Genomic DNA, 19987 nt, shown 5'->3' on the forward strand with positions numbered 1-19987 from the left:
TTGTGCTAAGTACCACAGCAAATGCCATTTCAGTGTCTGAGAACGGTAAAACATAAATTTAAACTAGGAGTTTGAGGCCTTGCTAATATGCCCAAATCTACCTGTTTTATGTTGCACTAATTTGCCACTGGAACATTAAACTCTTCAATCTGAGGGGTTTCCCAGCTTTTGCCTGCTAGCTGCCCTTAGCCTCTTCACAAGAAGGCACGTTGTATTCTCCTTCCTCCATATGTTAGCCCCTGCTATTTCTGTATCCCTCCTCCTCTGCATCTTCACCTAAAACTCTACCCATCCACCAAGGTTCATCCAGTGATTCATTTGCAAGTAGGCACAGGGTAACGTCTTGAGAATACATTTTTCAGAGGCCCATACAGCTAAGAAAATGTGCAGTGTAAGCAAAGGCCTGTCCATTCCTGGGTAGCCACATGCTTAACACATCCATCTTTCATAACACCCCAAGGTAAATATGCTTCACTTGGAGACAGAAGTGGAATTTTTCAGGTATAGACTGGATGTGTTCCTGCTAGAAGATGTGAAGGGATTAAGAAAATGACTCTCATTTCAGTATTGCTAGAGCAAAACACAATTTCTCTTTGTGGCTATAGCATAAGGACACTGAGGGCTAAGAGATATAATCTAAGTAATACAATAAATTAGTGTGGAAAAATTAGCAAAATGAAACCTACATGGCTATTATTAAAATTCTAACTTTTAGGATATCCAGGGAGCTCAGGAATTTAGCGGCCCTTTTTTGCATGTACAAAGGGCCCCAATGCTTGCTGACTAATACGGTGAAGTATCAGAGAAATCTTGCCAAAAAGATCTCAAACAGGCAGTGAGATCTGGGAGGTGAGAATAACATTGGGGGTCAGCAGAATTAAGTCTCCATTCTGCTCCTTACCAGATATGCCCATCTGAGCTAATAATTTAATTTTTATAATACCAAATTTCTTATCCGTAAAGTCGGCAAGTTGGATTAGATGTTCTTCAAGTGGTTTTCTAGCTTAAGTGTACCTTCTGAATTCAACAGGGCAATACTTAAACTGACCTTTAATCTAGGAATGACACAAGCAGATTTTTGGAAGCTAATTTAGCTACAGAAAGCATAGAGCTCCGAGGCCAAAGAGATAAAAATAACAGGAGAGCCTTCTCTTAATCCAGTCCTGAACAGTTTTGGCAAACTAATGTTTGTCGTTCAATGGTTACAAGTTTGCATTTTTTCTACCCAGTTTACTGAACTAAATATGCTATGGTAAAAAGTCCTATTCAAAAACCATCTTTTCACATATATTTTGCAGCTTTGCAGAATTGAATATGTCCACAGATGTTTATTAGCTGGTTAGCATCTTAGGAATCTAGGAGAACAAGTAGTTATGTGAGCTGTTGCTGTCAAGTGTACTTTTGAACATTCTTGGTGATTTTAAGGGATCGTATTGTGAAAATTTGGTTTCCTTTCCTTGAATTTGAAAGAAGCTTTAGCATTTGAGGACGTTTCTTTTGTTTCTCCTTCTAGGTAGGTGATTTTTTTTTCAACCAGGTGCTGGTTTATTTAATTTGAAGCTGTTGATAAAATTATTTCAATTGCCCCCATGTGATTCTACTATGGAATAACTAAAAATATTATTTAAAATGTAATTAATACTAGAAAACAGAAAAGCTCATTTTTTATGGGAACTACTGTTCTTTCAAGATGACACTGTTTTGTAAATTATAGACTTCCAATAAAGTCTTTGTGCCTTCCTCTTACCACTAAGCAAGCATGGATATTAATTCCTATTGAAAGGTATATAAGGTCATCTTTTTTTCCAGAAATGGAAAATATTCCCATGAAGCAATATTTTAAGGGGACAATTTTGTTTTGCTCTCTTTGTTCCATTTCTTTCAAAAATGGAAGAGAAACAAACTATGAAAAAGATCATTATTGGTCAGCTACCATTGTTAGGTTGTTGAGGAAATGATGTTAAACACATTTTTAATCAAATTGTCTTTAGGGCATTTATATGTTTATTTTCTTACTATGTTGACTTAGGTGACTATAAGAAGTTGTATCAAAGCAACTGATTCTGGAGAATTAAAGCAAATATTTCTAAGAACATAAGTGGCAAATTTCAGTATGAAATCAATTTGGCCACCAATCAATTTTTTAAGGATACAAATAGGAGGTAACAGGCTCAGATGGGACTTGGATGAAGAATATACAATTTTACATTGAAGAAATTGTGTCAATGTGTTACCCTCGATGCTAGAAATTCCCAAGTTGTGACAATAGTTCAGAGCCTTGTTAAAAGCCAGAGTGGAGGATTGCAGATCCAGCTGAAAAGACAGGCATTATGGTCTAACATAGGACAAATTTTAAAGCCAGCGTTAAGGTCTGAGTCCAGCTTTGTCAACTTGAGTACAGTTTTTGATCTCTGGGGTTTCAGCCTTGACTTCAGAACAAAATTTCCACCAAGTGCTCTTTCACTGTGACGAGTAGCTATTAAAGAAGAAAGAAGCCTACCTTTTTGCTAGAGTGTTCAGATTGTTTTGATAAAGCTCAAAGGTTATCTAAATGAGCTCTCGCTCTGAAGCACATTTTCATTTTTATAAAAAAGTTACACATACTTTGCCTATAAATTTAAAATACTTTTCACCTTCTCTGACTTCATTTAAAGAAAAGAGCTAACATGCCAATTTTAAAAGATGTTAGCTCCCATTCTTGGTTCTTTGCCATATTTTTTTAGAACCTGCTACAATTTTCTGCCACCTTTAAAGCCTCAGGCTACAGCCCTTCTCCACCAAAGGAATGTTAAGAAGTGATAAGGACACTCTGTGAGCAGGAGTGGCCAGTTTGCAAAGGGATTGCTTATCTTGGCCACTCTTGAACACAAGCTGGGAGCCTCTACTGCAAAACTCTGGCACGTTTTTTTCCTCCAGGTCATCCTCCATACTACTGACCGTGATTTTCCCTAAATAAAAAACTGCTTCAAACCCCTCGTTGTCTTTCCACTGCCTAATGATGAAGTCCAAATTCTAGAACATGGCCCACAGCATCTGGTGCTTCACCACCTCTTCAGCCTCTCATTTGCTGTTCACCCAGTTCTCTATTCCTCTCCTTCTCACACCTTGTGCAGCAGCCACATAGATAACTTGCAGTTTTTCTAACTTGCAATGATGTCTCAAATTCCAAGGCATTTCTGGTACCACACAGCCTGCCTGGTAAAATCCTAGCCTTCTTTCTTTTTTTTTTTTTAAAGAGAAAAGAAGAGGAAGAAAGAGAAAGAGGAAGAGGGAGAGAGAATGGGGGTATTGCTTTGCTGCCCGGGCTAGAATGCAGTCTAAATATGGGTATGCCTATAATTGTCCTTAATAATGGAGACATGAAAAAATGAGGGAAGAGAATAGCAAACAAGGAGCCAACCAACATTTCGTTTAAACTTCCAAGTTGATATGATGTGGTACTGATAAGAGTGTATACTTTGTGTAAAGTGGAGAGTTCTATAAATGTTAATTACGTTTACTTGTTCCAGATCTGAGTTCAAGTCCTGGATATCGTTGTTAATTTTCTGTCTCATTGATCTGTCTAATATTAATGTTGAAGTCTCCCACTATTATTGTGTGGGAGTCTAAGTCTCTTTATTAGTCTTGTATGTCTGGGTATTCCTGTATTGGGTGTGTGTATATTTAGGACCTTTAACTCTTCTTGTTGTTGCATTAATTCTTTTATCGTTATATAATGTCCTTCTTTGCTTCTTTTGATCTTTGTTGCTTTAAATACTATTTTATCAGAGGCAAAAATTGTAACTTCTGCTTTTTATTTATTAATTTTTGCTCTCTGGTTGGTTGGTAAGTCTCTCTCCATCCTTTGTTTTGAGTCTTTGTGTATCCTTGAATGTGAGATGGGTCTGGATGCAGCATACAGTTTTAGGTTTTTGTCCAAATTGGCTGTCTTTGAATTGAGGAATTTAGTCAATTTAAATTTAGAATTGATAATGATATATGTGAATTTAATACTGTCATTTAATATTAGCTGGCTATTTTGCCCATTAGTTGATGTAAATTCTTCATTATATTGATGTTTTTTACTTTTTGGTATTTTTTAGAAAGGCTGATACTGTTTGTTCCTTTCTATGTATAGTGGTTCTTTCAGAAGCTCTTGTAAAGCAGGCCTGGTGGTGATGAATTCTCTGAGTGCTTGCTTGTTCACAAAAAACTTTATTTTTCCTTCACTTATGAAGCTTAGTTTGGCTGGATGTAAAATTCTTGGTTGAAAGTTCTTTTCTTTAAGGATGTTGAATATTGGTCCCCACTCTCTTCTGGCTTGTAGGGTTTCTGCTGAGAGATCTGCTGTGAGTCTGATAGGCTTCCCTTTGTGGGTAACCTGACCTTTCTCTCTGGCTGCCCTTAGTATTTTCTCCTTCATTTCAACCCTGGTGAATCTGACGATTATGTGCCTTGGAGTTGCTCTTCTTGAGGAATATCTTCGTGGTGTTCTCTGTATTACCTGGAGTTGAATATTATCCTGCCTTACTACGTTGGGAAAATTTTCCTGAATAATATCCTGAAGCGTATTTTCCAGCTTGGATTCATTCTCTTCGTCACATTCAGGTACACCTATCAAGCGTAGATTAGGTCTTTTCACATAGTCCCATATTTCTTGGAGACTTTGCTCATTCCTTTTTATCCTTTTTTCTCTAATCTTGTCTTCTTGTTTTATTTCATTGAGTTGGTCTTCGACCTCTGATATCCTTTCTTCTGCTTGATCAATTCGGCTGTTAAAACTTGTGCATACTTCACGTAGTTCTCGTATTGTGTTTTTCAGTTCCATCAATTCACTTATTTTCCTCTCTAAATTTTGTATTCTTGTTGACATTTCGTCAAACCTTTTTTCAAAGTTCTTAGTTTCTTTAGATTGTGTTAGCATAAGTTCTTTTAATTCACAGGAGTTTCTTATTATCCATGTTTTGAAGCCTGCTTCTGTAATTGGAACACACTCGTTCTCCATCAAGCCTTGCTTCGTTGCTGATGAGGAACTGGGATCCTCTGCTGAGGGAGAGGCGCTCTGATCTTGGGCATTCTCAGCCTTTTTTGGCTGTTTTCTTCCCTTCGTTGTAGATTTATCCATCTGTGGTCTTTATAATTACCGTCTTTGTAATTGGGTTTCTGAGTGGACGTCCAACTTATTGATTCTCAGCGCCAAAATCTGAGCAACCCACTGCGCCGACCAAATCGGCGGCGTTAAGATTGATGGTGCTTTTCTGACTCTGCACCAAGAACCGACGCTCCGAGGCGCCGGCAAAACCGCCTCGCCGGTCACAAGAGTCGCGCTGGCGACCCGTGGGGCTCCTCCGCTGGGAATCTCCTGGTGCGTGAGCAACAAGAATTCATGTGAAGGTGTGGCGTCCTCTCGTTCTTTGCGTTTTCAGTGGGAGCTACAATCCCGAGCTGCTAGTGATCAGCCATCTTGGATCTCTCTCGAAAACCTTTTCACCTTCTTTCAAGATAAATTGAAAAAAACACCTCAGTGAGTTCTTTCTACCTCCTCCAGGTAGGACTGACCACTGTCTCCTTTGTGCTCTCACTTTCACCACCATCCTAAAATACTTATACTTAGGTTAAATAATTGTCCTTCTTACTGAACTGGAATTTCTCTGAAGGGAAAGACCAGGAATTATTATGAATTATTTATCATTGTATTCCTAGTACATAGCCCACAGTACACATCAAAAAAAAAAACTTTTGTAAATGATTGAACAAATTAATAAACACCCAAGGCCCCCAGTAAGCATCAAGGCCTAAGGAATGCATATCTGGATTTCTAAGCAATCATAAGATTTTACAACACCATGTTAAGCACCAGGGACATTAGAGAGCTTTTAGTCTAGTTAGGGAGGCCAGTAAAGACCTCCTAAAGGAAGTGGCATTAAACTGAGACTTGAAAAGCCAGTAGTTAAGCAAAGATAGGAAAGCAAATATTTCAGATGAAGGGAGTAGCTGGCACAGAGTTTAGAACATGGAGAATGGTATGGTGCATTCACAGAGCGAAGAGATGTGCAGAATGGCTGGACCCCCAAAAGGGAAGGGCAGAGTGATGCAATAAAGATGGGAGGCAAACCAGACTGGACCATGCAGAGTCTTGCAGATGTTCACAAAGAAAAGTGCAGCACCCTCCCATAGACAGAACACACATCCCCACCCGAACCCTTGGAATTCTGACTCAAGCAGTCCCTAACGTCCTGATGAACAGTTAGGAAACTTGAAGGAATATGAGCATTTGTAGTCAAAAACTACTGGAAGGCCTCAATTAAATGTTTTACCTTTAAACTGATAAATATTTACAGACTAAGTTTTGTGTAATTTTTTTTTGGGGGGGGGGTTTCTTCTGTTAGTAAAAGTATGCTTGCTATTGGAATGTTGAAAATATTTTGTTGCTCTTCCAATAATGCTCATTTTCCAGATGCTTGCATTCATTCTGCATGTGGTATTTTGTCATTTGACTTGCTTAATTTATTATGTTCACATTCAGATGCAATGTGAAAACCCATTGTGTTAGTTTATTCTTACATTGCTATGAAGAAATAACTGATGGAATCTAATTAAACTCAAGAAATTCTTCACAGCAAAAGAAACAGTCATTAGAGTGAATCAGCAAACAACAGAATGGGAAAAACTTTTTGCAGTCTACCCATCTGACAAAGGGCTCATATCCAGAATCTACAAAGAACTAAAACAAATTTACGAGAAAGAAACAAAGAACCCATCAAAAAGTGGGCAAAGCAGATACTTTTCAAAACAAGATATTTGTGTGGCCAACAAACATATGAAAAAATGCTCATCATCACTGGTCATTAGAGAAATGCAAATTGAAACCACATTGAGATACCACCTCATGCCAGTTAGAATGGTGATCATTAAAAAATCTGGAGACAACAGATGCTGGAGAGGATGTGGAGAAATAGGAACACTTTTACACTGCTAGTGAGTGTGTACATTAGTTCAACCATTGTGGAAGACAGTGTGGTAATTCCTCAAGGATCTAGAAATAGAAATACCATTTGACCCAGCAATCCCATTACTGAGTATATATCCAAAGGATTATAAATTGTTCTATTATAAAGACACATGCACACATATGTTCATTGCAGCACTGTTTACAATAGCAAAGACTTGAAACCAACCAAAATGCCCATCAATGATAGACTGGATAAAGAAAATGTGGCACATATACACCATGGAATACTATGCAGGCATAAAAAGGATGAGTTCATATCCTTTGCAGGGACATGGATAGAGCTGGAAATCAATCTCAACAAATTGACCCAAGAACAGAAAACCAAACACTGCATGTTCTCACTCATAAGTGGGTGTTGAGCAATGAGAACACAGGGTCACACAGAGGGGAACATCACGCACCAGGGCCTGTTGGGGCACAAGAGAGCTAGGGGAGGAATAGCAGAGGGTGGGGGGATTGGGGAGGGATAACATTAGGAGAAATACCTAGTGTAGATGATGGGGGATGGAAGCAGCAAACCACCATAGCATGTGTATACCTACGTAACAATCCTGCATGATCTGTATACGTACCCCAGAACTTAAAATATAAAGAAAAAAAAGAAAGAAGTGAGTCTGGGTAATTTGTAAAGAAAGGAAATTTAATTGGCTCATGGTTCTGCAGGCTGTACAAGAAGCATAGCACTTCTGCTTCTGGGGAGGCCTCAGGAAATAATCATGGCAAAGACAAAGGGAAAGTAGGCATGTCTTACATGGTTGGAGCAAGAGAGAATGTGGGGAGGTGTTCTTATGTCTCATGTTTGCATGCATATGTTTATACTAGAGAACAGTGGTGACCTAGAATTCACTCCATTGCCTGGTTATCTGGCTCTTCATAAGCATCTTAGGCTGGAGCCAGCATTGCCTATAATTCCATCACAACTCTGAGCATCTATTTTTGAAAGAAGAAAAAAAAGTGTGGGAGGGGAAGCTTAGAATTGACTCGACCTCTATTGAACTGTAAGAACATTAAATTTAATAGTGTTTTATTTTTGTTTCAGTTTTTATTGAAGAAGTAAGATTGTCCCTAGCAGATGGAGACACGGATATGGGAAATAACATTTGTTCCATATAATTATTATGAGCTTCCACCTTTCTTAGCATAGACAGTTTCCCAAATGCAGCTTCAAGTTACCCCTTTACAAGCATGATAACAATAATAGCCAATGTATATGTAGTGCCCTATATGTGCCAAGTACTACTAACACATACATAGACATGCACATCACATACACACATATACCACAGGCACACACATATTTAAACTAATTTAGTTCTCACAATGACATTTTGAGGCAGGTTTTATTATTGCACAGATGAGAAAACAAAGGTACACTTTCTCTATCTGTAAACCTCTGCTATGCAGAAATTCTGGAGGGGCTTCTGGCCCCTTAATTTTAAAATAAGGCTGATAATACAATACTTACCACATGGCAATTCTCTAAAGATTAAATAAGATATATATATATATATATATATATATATATATATATATATATATATATATAAAGCACTTAGCTCAGGGCCTGGAGGGATGTGACGAAATTTGTAGTTTGAGATGGTCCCCTCAGTCACCTCATTCTTAATCCCTTTCTCAACTTCTATTTTATACAGAATTTGTGAGCATAGCATCATCAATTACCCCTCATACGGAAACGAAAACTCCAGGATTGCCCACAGAGGTTACCGTCCCATCAGTGACAATCGGTTTGTTTTTATTTTTAAATGGTGGCTCCGAAATCATTGTTGTGTTGCAACCCCACTTTAAGGGATCTGTCACGGCAGGGAAACTGACAAACACTGAGAAATGGGCGCTAAGTAGACACAGCCTCTGCTACGGAGGAATCCTTGCCTCTGGAGTATCTCACAGAAATAATACTGTGAGTTAAAGACATTAAAACAACGTAGCAAAGCGCAGAAATGATGTGTGTGACCATGAAATAGTGGGCCAGATAAAGGGGATCTAATACTGCAGTGGCACGGAGGGTCTGCGTGCAAACCAAGTTCAGCTCAGACCTGGGCTCAGCTCCATCCCAGCTGCTGGCTCAGGGTGAGTTGCGCTGCAAGGTTTCTATCCCCTTAATTTTAAAATGGGGACAGTAACACAGTACTTACCTAACAGCGTTTCTCTAAAGGCTAAACAAGATGTATGTAAAAGTGCTTAGCTCAGAGCCTCCCACATTCTTGGTGACTGATAAATGATAAGCAAAGCTGGGTGCAGAGATAAGAGTAGTCAGGTGGCGGTCTCTCTTGTTAGTTTTCAGGAGAGAAGAAGAAATTCTGGAGCTGCTGCTGGGAGGGATGTGGGAGAATTTGTGTTTCATGATACGTTTTATGTTCACACGGTCACCTCATTCTTGGTCCTTTTCTCAACTTCTCTTTTATGCAGATGAGCACAAACTGGACACGGGCCCAATCCCTACTAGTGCTGATGGAGTTTCAGAATCTTCTGGTAGAAACCATTTACGTCCAGAACAGAAAAACGGTATGTTCTTAGTTTTAAATGGTTGCTCTGGAGTCACTTGTGATTGAACTCTACGTGAGCTGTAACTCGTGAAAGTTCTCAGACTTTCATGGCTGAAAACCCATGTGTTTTACTTCAAAGCCCATCTACCAACCATAACTATCACCTTGACAAAGAAAGAGAAGGCAAGCCCCAATTAACCTTTATACATAAAGCCTAAAGAATGAAAAACTATACCTTAGCCCTCGATTATGTGATACAACGTGGTATACTATGTAATTTGTAATAATTAAATTCCAGAAAACTGTATGGTTTTGCTAGTAAGGGCTTCATGACATAAAATGTCAAGTGGAGACAGAGAAGAAAGGAAGATGTGGACTGGCAGGGAGAGTTAGCACAGGTGTAGCAGTGAGGCAACCATACTGTAAATTGCTACCGGCATAGAATCCAGAGAGACTACTGGCAAAAGCTCAAATGAGACGTAAGAAGAGTTGAGATTCAGACAGTGGCTATGGTATAAATTTGGAAAATTGATAGCTACATGAGCCCTCTTTGCATGAGACTGGCATCTATGTGGAGTGATGGCTCCCTATGCCTCCTTTCATCTCATAATTTTTACATTTTTAAAAATGCATTGCTTTTTGTGAAAGTCAAGAAGTGATTCTTCCAATACTTTCTCAGCCCTTTCCCCTCAGTTATGAGACAATTTGCTAATTTTGCGTTCAAGAATACTTGCTGGGTAGTTAAAACTAGATAAATTTTATGAGCTAGATGTTGAAAGTTGACCAATAACTCTCAAAATCTGATTAAGAAAAGGAAACCCACACAACAGTTTAATTCCAAAATGATTTTTTTTGCACATGCCTTATTTATTTGAAATTTTGCTTTATAGGAGAAAGGCAGCAACTTGTGCATGATTTCTCTGAACCAGGTATGTTAATATTTGACAAAGAATAACAGTCATTCCATTTAGAACTATGTATTGCTTGTTTCAAATACCTAAGAAAATATGTCAAGGTTAAAATAGAAGAGCTGGCGCACGCCTGTAATCCCAGTACTTTGGGAGGCCGAGGTGAGAGGTTGCAGTGGGCCGAGATCGCGCCACTGCACTCCAGCCTGCTGACAGAGTGAGACTCCATCTCAAAACAAAAACAAAAACAAAAACAGAGCGTATGTTGTTAACTTTATTCACACGAAATTGTAAAGGCAAAGAAAATGTTCTCTTTTTAAAATTAAAATAGGCATTTCTTATTTTAAAAAACATTTTGGGGGTCAGGGGCAGTAGCTATTGTCCCAGAACTTTAGGAGACAGAGCCTGATTAATTGCCTGAACCCAGGAGTTTGAGAACAGCCTAGGCAATATGGCAAATCTATCTACCAAAATACAAAAATTAGCTGGGATGGGGCATGCGCCTGTAGTCCCAGCTACTTGGGAGGCTGGCTGAGGTGGGGGGATCGATTGCCTGAGCCTGGGAGTTTGAGGCTGCAGTGAGCTATGATTGTGCCACTGTACTCTATCTAGCATTGGTGACCGAGTAAGACCTTGTCTCAAAAACAAATAAATAAGTAAATAAAAATAAATAAAAACATTTTGGAAATAGCAATACATAATCTGATAGTAGTTTTCCTTGTGAGTTAGATGTTTTGCCTTTCTAAGCAACCCTTAGTATTTGAGAAAGGCCTCATAAGAGCTTATAAAACAAATGAATTTCCCTCTTCCCTCCTGTAAAGAGTAAGGCATTTAAAATCATCTAATTAACTGGCACTGTATTTAAAGGGTAAATCTCAGCCTTGATTCATTTTTGGCCAATGTGACCACTTAGGGGCCATCTTGACCACCTCTGTTGAAGGGTCATTTCTTCCCCCTCACTTGGTATCACTGTGTGTGCTCATTTGCTATTCAGCATTCTAACCCTCCCTTCACACTCAGCTGTGTCCATAGCTTACAGGGTAAAAAGCACATCATAGAAATTCATCACTATAACATGCATTTAAGCTAAGTGACCAAGAAGGCTGGGAAACACCAACAAGAGGAAATGCTACTTTTACTTTTTAATCAATAATGGGACTTTTAAATATGAATTAGCCAAATAAATGAGCCATTTTACCTTTATTTCTAACCTTCCATTCTATTTACTTCATCTGGAAGCAATACAAATATGTTATAAATATTTTTAGTGACCATATCAGAGATTATGCATAAGAATACTGTGGAAGTAATGCAAGCTTAGAATATAGATGACCTGCATTATAGTTATAGTTCTACTTTTAACTAGTTGTCTGACCAAGGCTAAGTTAACCTTATTAGGCTTCTTTTCTTTATTTGTAAACCGTTTATACCAATTTGTTTCCAAAATTAGGATTCTATGATTTGTTCAATGCTCTTTTGTATGTTAAGACATATTTTCTTCATAACATCCAAAGTACGAAAGAATTTGTGCGCCAGGTACAGTGGCTCATACCTGTAATCCCAGAACTTTGGGAGGCTAAGGAGGGTGGATTGCCTGAGGTCAGGAGTTCGAGACCAGCCTGGCCAACATAGTGAAATCCCATCTCTACTAAAAACACAAAAAATTAGCTGGGCATGGTAGCGGGTACTTGTAATCCCAGCTATTAGGGAGGCTGAGGCAGGAGACAGGAGGCAGAGGTTGCAGTGAACCAAAATCGCTCATCACTCTTGTCCACTGCACTCCAGCCTGGGCAACAAGAGTGAAACTCCATCAAGAAAGAAAGAAAGAAAGAGAGAAAGAGAAAGAAAGAAAGAAACAAACAAACAAACAAAGAAACAAAGAAAGAAACAAAGAAAGAAACAGAAAGAAAGAAACAAAGAAAGAAGGAAGGAAGGAAGGAGAAAAAGAAAGAGAGAGAGAAAGAAAAAAGAAAGAAGAAAGAAAGAAAGAAAGAAAGAAAGAAAGAAAGAAAGAAAGAAAAAGAGTTTTCCAGGTTACTGTAGAGCACACAATTTTTAAAAAGATAAAGTATACATAATAGTATATTAATGTACTCTCAATTAAAAGATAAGGTGATGTTACCCTGATTTTATCTGTCTTATTTTTTGATTGTTGTATGGTCATTTATTTCAGACTCTCATAATTTTGCTACTCTCTTTATCTCCTGTAGTGATAACACTCATTATTTTTGGGGTGATGGCTGCTGTCATCGGAAAGATCCTCTTTATTTCTTACTGTATTCGCCGACTGAGAAAGGTGAGAATGCAGTTTTTAATTTTGCTCTACGTACCAATGTGACTAGTTCTAGGAGAGTTTATTACTCTGAGTTCAATTAAACTAAAAAGAGAAACAGAATTGCATTAAACTCCATCTTTTTCAACTGGACACATAGAAGTCGCTCCATTACTCTGGCAAAATTTTGTCTTTTGCATTTGCCCAATTAAAGGGAACCTCCAAATATAACTCTATCCCCCATTTTCCCAATGAAAGATCTCTCCCTAGTTTTCTGTCTAATTTGCTTTTATATATTTTAATGGATATTGAGGAAATACTAAGATTCTACTTATAGTATTGACTCTATTTGTGTATTAATTATTTGAAAGAATATATTTACATATGTTTAAAACTTTGGCGGAGGCCAAGGTAAGAGGATTGCTTGAACCCAGAAGTTTGAGACCAGACTGGGAAACAAGGTGAAACCCAATCTATACCAAAAAAATGAAAATTAGAAAGGTGTGGTGGTGCACATCTGTGGTATCAGCTACTCAAGAGGCTGAAATGGGAGGATCACTTGAGCCCGGGAAATCAAGGCTGCAGTGAGCTGTGATCATGCCACTGCACTCCAGCCTGGGCAACAGAATGAGACCCTGTCTCAATAAATACATAAGTAAATAAAAATAAATAAAACTTTTGCTTTTTTTTATTCTCACATATTCTGAAATAAATTTTTCAAATTTCCACCCATGAGTTCTTTTTTTTTTTTTTTTTCTTTTTTTTATTGCATTTTAGGTTTTGGGGTACATGTGATGAACATGCAAGATTGTTGCATAGGTACACACATGGCAGTGTGCTTTGCTGCCTTCCGTCCCCTCACCTGTATCTGTCATTTCTCCCCATGCTATCTCTTCCCACCTCCCCACCCCCCGCCCCTCCCCCATTTCCCCCCAACAGACCCCAGTGTGTAGTGCTCCCCTCCCTGTGTCCATGTGTTCTCATTGTTCAACACCCGCCTATGAGCGAGAATATACGGTGTTTGATTTTCTGCTCTTGTGTCAGTTTGCTGAGAATGATGGTTTCCAGGTTCATCCATGTCCCTATAAAGGACGTGAACTCATCGTTTTTGATGGCTGCATAATATTCCATGGTGTATATGTACCACATTTTCCCTATCCAGTCTATCATCGTTGGGCATTTGGGTTGGTTCCAGGTCTTTGCTATTGTAAACAGTGCTGCAATGAACATTCGTGTGCACGTGTCCTTGTAGTAGAATGATTTATAATCCTTTGGATATATACCCAGTAATGGTCCACCCATGAATTCTTAACATCAGTGATTTTTTTTGAATCACTAGTGCTTTTATTTGAGACAGAATTTTCCTCTGTCACCCAGGCTCAAGTGCAATGGCGCAATCTCTGCTCACTACAGCCTCCACCTCCCAGGTTTAAATGATTCTCATGCTTCAGCCTCCATAGTAGCTGAGACTACAGATGCAGGCCACAATGCCTGGCTAACTTTTGTATTTTTTTTTAATAGTAAAAATGGGGTTTCACTGTGTTGATCAGGCTGGTCTTGAACTCCTGGCCTCAAGTGATCCACCTGCCATGGCCTCCAAAGTGCTGGGATTACAGGCACGAGCCACCATGCCCAGCCCACTAATGCTATTTTTAAATCCATACAACACAGTTTATTGAAGTGCATAGCTTTTGCTATTATTTTCTATTCATGACGTTTAAGACACAATGTGTGTGTGTGTGTGTGTGTGTGTGTGTGTGTGTGTGTGTGTGTGTGTGTTTATGATGCTGTCGCTGTCTCTGTAATCTTAGATCAGAAGTACTGAGTCACAGGAGATTGATACAGTTATGTTTTTATTCATCCTATATGATTAATCTCTCTGTGATTTTTGAGACCATAACCACTATATAATTCTTGTAAAAAGGCTGAGAGGGGTAACAACACTGCAATTGTGGGACCATCAGAAGGAGAATGATAGCAAATCTACATAAAGTTCCTTTGCCTCTTTTCTTTTTTAACTGCTTCTAACAGTTAACTTCTACAACCATCCAATCCTATGATTGATTTTCATTATTCCATGTAAATATATCTTCCTTAAATAATACTTTTTGTTAATCAAAGAAAAGTAACTGAGAATGACTACTCTTGTATGAGAGATTTCGCAAGGTCTTTAAGATAACTTCTCTTGCCTGGAGTATAAAAGAGAAAAATCATCGTCTTACATGGGCCTATATGGCAAAGTGGGTTGTTTTCTCTCTTGGTCAATGTTCTAAAACCCAAAAAAGTCAAGGAAATATTTAGTTGGCAAAGTTCGGGTAATTTTCTAAATGTTTACGGATGACTTTTGTTCTGGTCAACATGATCCAGAGATCACACACTTTATTTTTATTTTCATTTTCACTATTTATTACAGGAGGGAAATAGGTGTCAGTGTTTGGGGTAATACTTTTCCTACTGAAATACCAAATACCATAGAGGAACACAAATACAAGTTTAAATCCATTCTTATAAATACCCATCAAATGGAAACTAGTAACAACAACCACAAAATCTCTGCAAAGGGGATTTCAATCAAAAGAAAAAATTAGAAAAAATATTTTTAAGCTGAGCCATTTTACTTTTTACTGTCTTAAGGTTAGAAAATTGTGACATTAATATTTTTTCTGATATTTCTTCATAGAAAAGCTCATTTGATGTACAACCTCCCTCCTCACCTGACACAGAGGTCCCTTTAAGCTCTGTTGAAACAGAAAATCCAGGTGGGTGTTAATGTTTGCACCTTTTGCCTTTTAGGAAAGAAAACTAACTAGAGAGTTACTTCTTTCTGATTTGAGGGAGGGGGAAACCAGCTATAATTCATTTCTATTCTATTTCATTAATTCTACCTCTTTGATGTTTCAGAAATGTAAGAGTTTGCAGCATAGTGAGATTCTCCTTTAGACACAAAGTGTTTTGTTTTGTTTAAAAAAAAAAAAAAAAAAAAAAACTAAATGAAATAGTATAAGTGAAAGAGAAAACCAAATGTACTTCTTATGTCCAAAACTGCAAAGTTATGTGTATAGGAGACTCTATGGTCAGTATGTGTAATAGCCTCAGATCTAAAATCAGATTTGGATTTGAATCCATGCTGCAACACTTATTAACTGTGTAACCTTCAGCAAGCTACTAACCTCACTGAATATAGAGATAGTGATAGTGTCAACCTCACAGATGTTAATTTTAATGAGAATTAAATGAGCTACAACTGGTAAAGCGTTTAGAACTGTTCCTGGTCATCATCGGTTCTCACGCCTGTTAGCTGTTATCAAGATAGCAAGCCATCTAGCACATACTTTCCTCTCCACTCCCAGGCGCTAAGTAGATACAAAACGTGTGAAAGGCCGTGGATACATTTTGTTCATCCAGAACAGTATCACCACATAGTGCTTTTTGAAAAGAACATTTATTGGCAACCTTTAAAAGTGGGAAGTTTTTACATTAAAAAAAAAAAAATCAGATGTTAGTATTCCTTTGGTGAAAAAATGTAAACTCCCAAAATGCCGAGAGCCTTCATATCAGCATGAGACCAATTCCTAAGAGCTCAGTAGTGGCTGCTGCCTCTACTGTTAGTCTAAATAGCCAATTACATTTGTTTTATTCACTATGGCCCCTGGTATGAACTAAGAAAGTATATCGTTCCTATTGAACTTTGTCTAAAGCATAAACCCAAATGACAGCTATTTTGGGAGATAGCCACCAAGAACAAGTCTCTAGAATGAGCTTTATTCCTTAAGTAAAGGAGATTTTATTCTGCCTTCTACAAAATCAATTAATTTTTCTCCCATAACTTTCTGATAGATCAGAAGTCATGTACGTTTCTGGATATTACTTTTAACCCTGGACCAGTCTAGGTTTTCTAGACTTTGGAGTCACAGAACAGAGAGAGTTTTAAAGATCCATCACAGCTACACGGGTTATATGCAGGATTTGCCACATCACACTATCATGTGAATTCTTAAAGCTTAACAATGACTGTTACACAAAGTTTTAATTCTAAGAAGTTCCCGCTGTGTGAAAATGAATGGCATAGATACGATTCTCAGCTAAAAGGATTAATAAAATCCAATCCGCAGATACTTGAAACAACAAAGGTTTTGAGTCATATACCAGGTTCACTTCATTTACTAAGGTTATCTTGTTATTGGACTGGCAGCTGGAACAAGTATCTGCAAAATATTCATTTGATTTGCATTTTGCCTTGTTCAAAAAAAAATGTCTTGATGCAGTTTTTAAAATAGAACAATTACAACTGAAAATCCATTTTTTAAACTTAAATTTCTACACACTTTTAGCCACTTATTTATTCTAGTAACATATTTAGTGTTTAGTGTTTCCTCTGCCATTTTTTTTTCATACAATCTTGGGCATCTCAAATCTTTGGGCCAATTTAATATACCACAGTGCATTAAGATGTCCTTGTAGTTTAATTCAGTTAAGTGCAACAAACATTTGCTAAATGCATACAGTGGGGTAGGCACCACACTCGCATTAGATATACCAATATGAATCCTCATCCTTGAGAAGCTGAGAGACTAATGGGAAAAAACAGTATGTTATTCCAGTGAACACATTCTACAGTAGTGGCAGCAATAGCTCCACTTGTTCCAGAGACTGGGACAGGTATCAAAGCCTTCTGGAGATGAAATCACCTGAGATTAGTCTTAAAAGATGGATGTGAAAGTACCCCTCATTCACACCACAGAATCAGAGAGGAACTTGGCCGTAAGCTTTTGTGCAGACTTCTTTGGGGGGGTGGGAAAGAAGTCATTCTTCAAAAACACAGGACAGACTCAGAAACATGCCTTAAATATTAACATGTGTAGGTCAATTCAACTTATCGTTTACTAGCTTCACTTTATATTTTGCCTCTGTACAAGTTTGGTTGTTAGTTTCTTATCTCTGTAGAAACCGGGAACAGAGCAACTATATTTATTCTTTACCTAAGGCTTTTGGAATAGATATAATAGATATGCTAAGAAATTCTGTATTTTTTTTTTTACACGAACCTTCAATAGAGCTAATCAGTAAGGAGATGCCTTTTGTTTCCTACTAATTATGTTCAAGGACAACTCTTCAGAAATGTAGAATTCTAAAATTTATGCTGCACATTAATTTCCTGTTGTGTTTAACAAAACTATGTCTCATATTTTGGTCTTGTTGTTTTTGTACTATAATCCTTCTAGAGAAAGTTGATCAATGAGAATCTGTTCACCAAACCAAATGTGGAAAGAACGCAAAGAAGACATAAGACTTCAGTCAAGTGAAAAATTAACATGTGAATTGGACACTCCAATAAATTATATACCTACCTAAATTGTACAATTTCAGAATGCAATTTTCATTATAATGAGTTCCAGTGACTCAATGATGGAAAAAAATACTCTGCTCATTACTATTTCAAGATAAAGAACAAATGTTTCCTTGAGTCTTTGCTTTTGTATGTTAGCATAATTTTTAGAATTGATTGAGAATTCTAATCCAAAACTTTAGTTGAATTCATTTACATTTGTTTAATACTAACTTAATCTAATCTATTGTATTGTAATAATGGTGCTGTGAAATGAAAGGCTTGAAATACCTAAATGAAGTTTAGGTTTTCTTCCTATTGCAAACTTTTGAGTCTGGTTTCATTGTTATAAATAAATTAAGGGGACACTAAAGTCCTATCATTTATTTCCTTCATTGCTGAACAGGCAAGATATAATATTACATGAATGATGATGATGATGATGATGATGATGATATACTATTACATGAATGATGATGATATTTTGTTCACACTAATAAAGCTTAATAAAATTTAAAAGAAATTTCTAGATATAGAGACTAAGGTATGTGACTATACAGCTGTCACTCATTTATAGTGAAACTTAAAAAAAAAAAAAAAAAACCTTCCTGTGATACTTTATTTCCAAACTAATAAAAATCTATATGACTTTTCATTGTTATGTGATAATAAAGTAAATTTTTTATATATTTTCAGGCCTGGCAACTGAAATTTATTTTTTAATAAATTAAAAGATCAAATTTTAACCTATTTGTATCTTCAGAGTGTTTTTGTACTAAATTGACTACTTAAAATACAAAATGAGACTAAGAAGAGAACAGTTCTTGATACGTGTTTTTTAAAAGTAATTTTAAAAGGATTATTAGGTTAATTTAATCCAATTAATGACCCAAATGCCAAGGTAATTTTAAATTTACATTTTTAATAAAAACAACCTGTTGAAACAAGAGAGCATGAGATTAACCTTTTCGCTAAAGTAATTTACAAGTCAAAGACAAGAAGAGATCAGAGTGAATGTGCCATCTTAACCAGAGCTACAGAATTTAGTGAATAATTAAAGTACAAATTACTTTAACCTCCTTGAACTTTTCCAAGCAATTTCTCTGTACTTCTATATATGAATGTCTTAGTCCATTTTCTGCTACTATAACAGGATACCACAGACCGGGTAATTTATAAAGAAAAGAAATTTATTTTCTTCCTAGTTTTGGAGGTTGGGAAGGCCAAGGGAATGGCACTGACATCTCCCTTGTATCTGATAAGGACCTTCTTACTGTATGATAACAAAGCAGAAAGGCAAGCAAAAGTTTAAGATGAAGAGAGAGGAAATGAAGCCAAACACATCCTTTTATCAGAAGCCCACTCCCTCTATAAGGCATTAGTCCATTTACGAAAATGGAGCCCTCGTGACCTAATCATGACTTTAAAGGCCCTTCCCAACGCTGTTACAAATGCAATTAAATTTCAACAAAGTTTCCAGAGGTGACATTCAAATCATAGCAATGAACTTATCATAGTTAAATTTGGTATTTGTCAGGGAAGAAATGACCATTTCCCTTTTATGAATTCTTTCCTATGAAGATACCATGACTCCATGGATGGCTCATGTTGGATTTCTTGAAATTGGGCCTGGGATGGGAGGGTTTGGTGATTCTGATTATGGAATTTTACTCTTCAGCCCTGAGTGTTTGCTTGTATAGTTGTAAGCAAAAGGTTTAAACGACGGAAAAAATAAATGCAGAAAACTGAGAGACATGGTGAAGAAAGAATGACCCTTTTTTGCAAAAACTTAACCCTGAAAGCAACTCTGAATGGAGAGCCAAACGATGACATTGGGAAAGGGATATTTTGGTGATATTGATATACAGTCATTGAATTATAGCCCTCTGGTTTATTCTAAATACTTATCCTATCAAATGCAGCAAATTTCTCAGAAGAAACTCCTGAAAGCCAAATGTTACCTAAATAAAATTTTAGATTTATTTA

At 37.2% G+C, this 19987-nt stretch overlaps 1 protein-coding gene across 1 annotated transcript in view; it reads left to right on the forward strand.

Annotated features, from left to right (window-relative positions):
• Positions 1 to 18690, forward strand: part of LOC101039474 (glycophorin-A) — a 32241-nt gene extending 13551 nt beyond the window's left edge. The window contains exons 2-7 of the mRNA XM_074396864.1: positions 8644 to 8736; positions 9419 to 9514; positions 10386 to 10424; positions 12614 to 12699; positions 15356 to 15434; positions 17898 to 18690. Coding sequence (XP_074252965.1) covers positions 8644 to 8736; positions 9419 to 9514; positions 10386 to 10424; positions 12614 to 12699; positions 15356 to 15434; positions 17898 to 17914 — 410 coding nt within the window. The 3' untranslated portion in view covers positions 17915 to 18690. The remainder of the gene's footprint in view (positions 1 to 8643; positions 8737 to 9418; positions 9515 to 10385; positions 10425 to 12613; positions 12700 to 15355; positions 15435 to 17897) is intronic.
• Positions 18691 to 19987: the final 1297 nt, after the last annotated feature.

Source organism: Saimiri boliviensis, chromosome 3, assembly GCF_048565385.1.
Source record: "Saimiri boliviensis isolate mSaiBol1 chromosome 3, mSaiBol1.pri, whole genome shotgun sequence".
Classification (NCBI taxonomy): Eukaryota; Metazoa; Chordata; class Mammalia; order Primates; family Cebidae; genus Saimiri; species Saimiri boliviensis.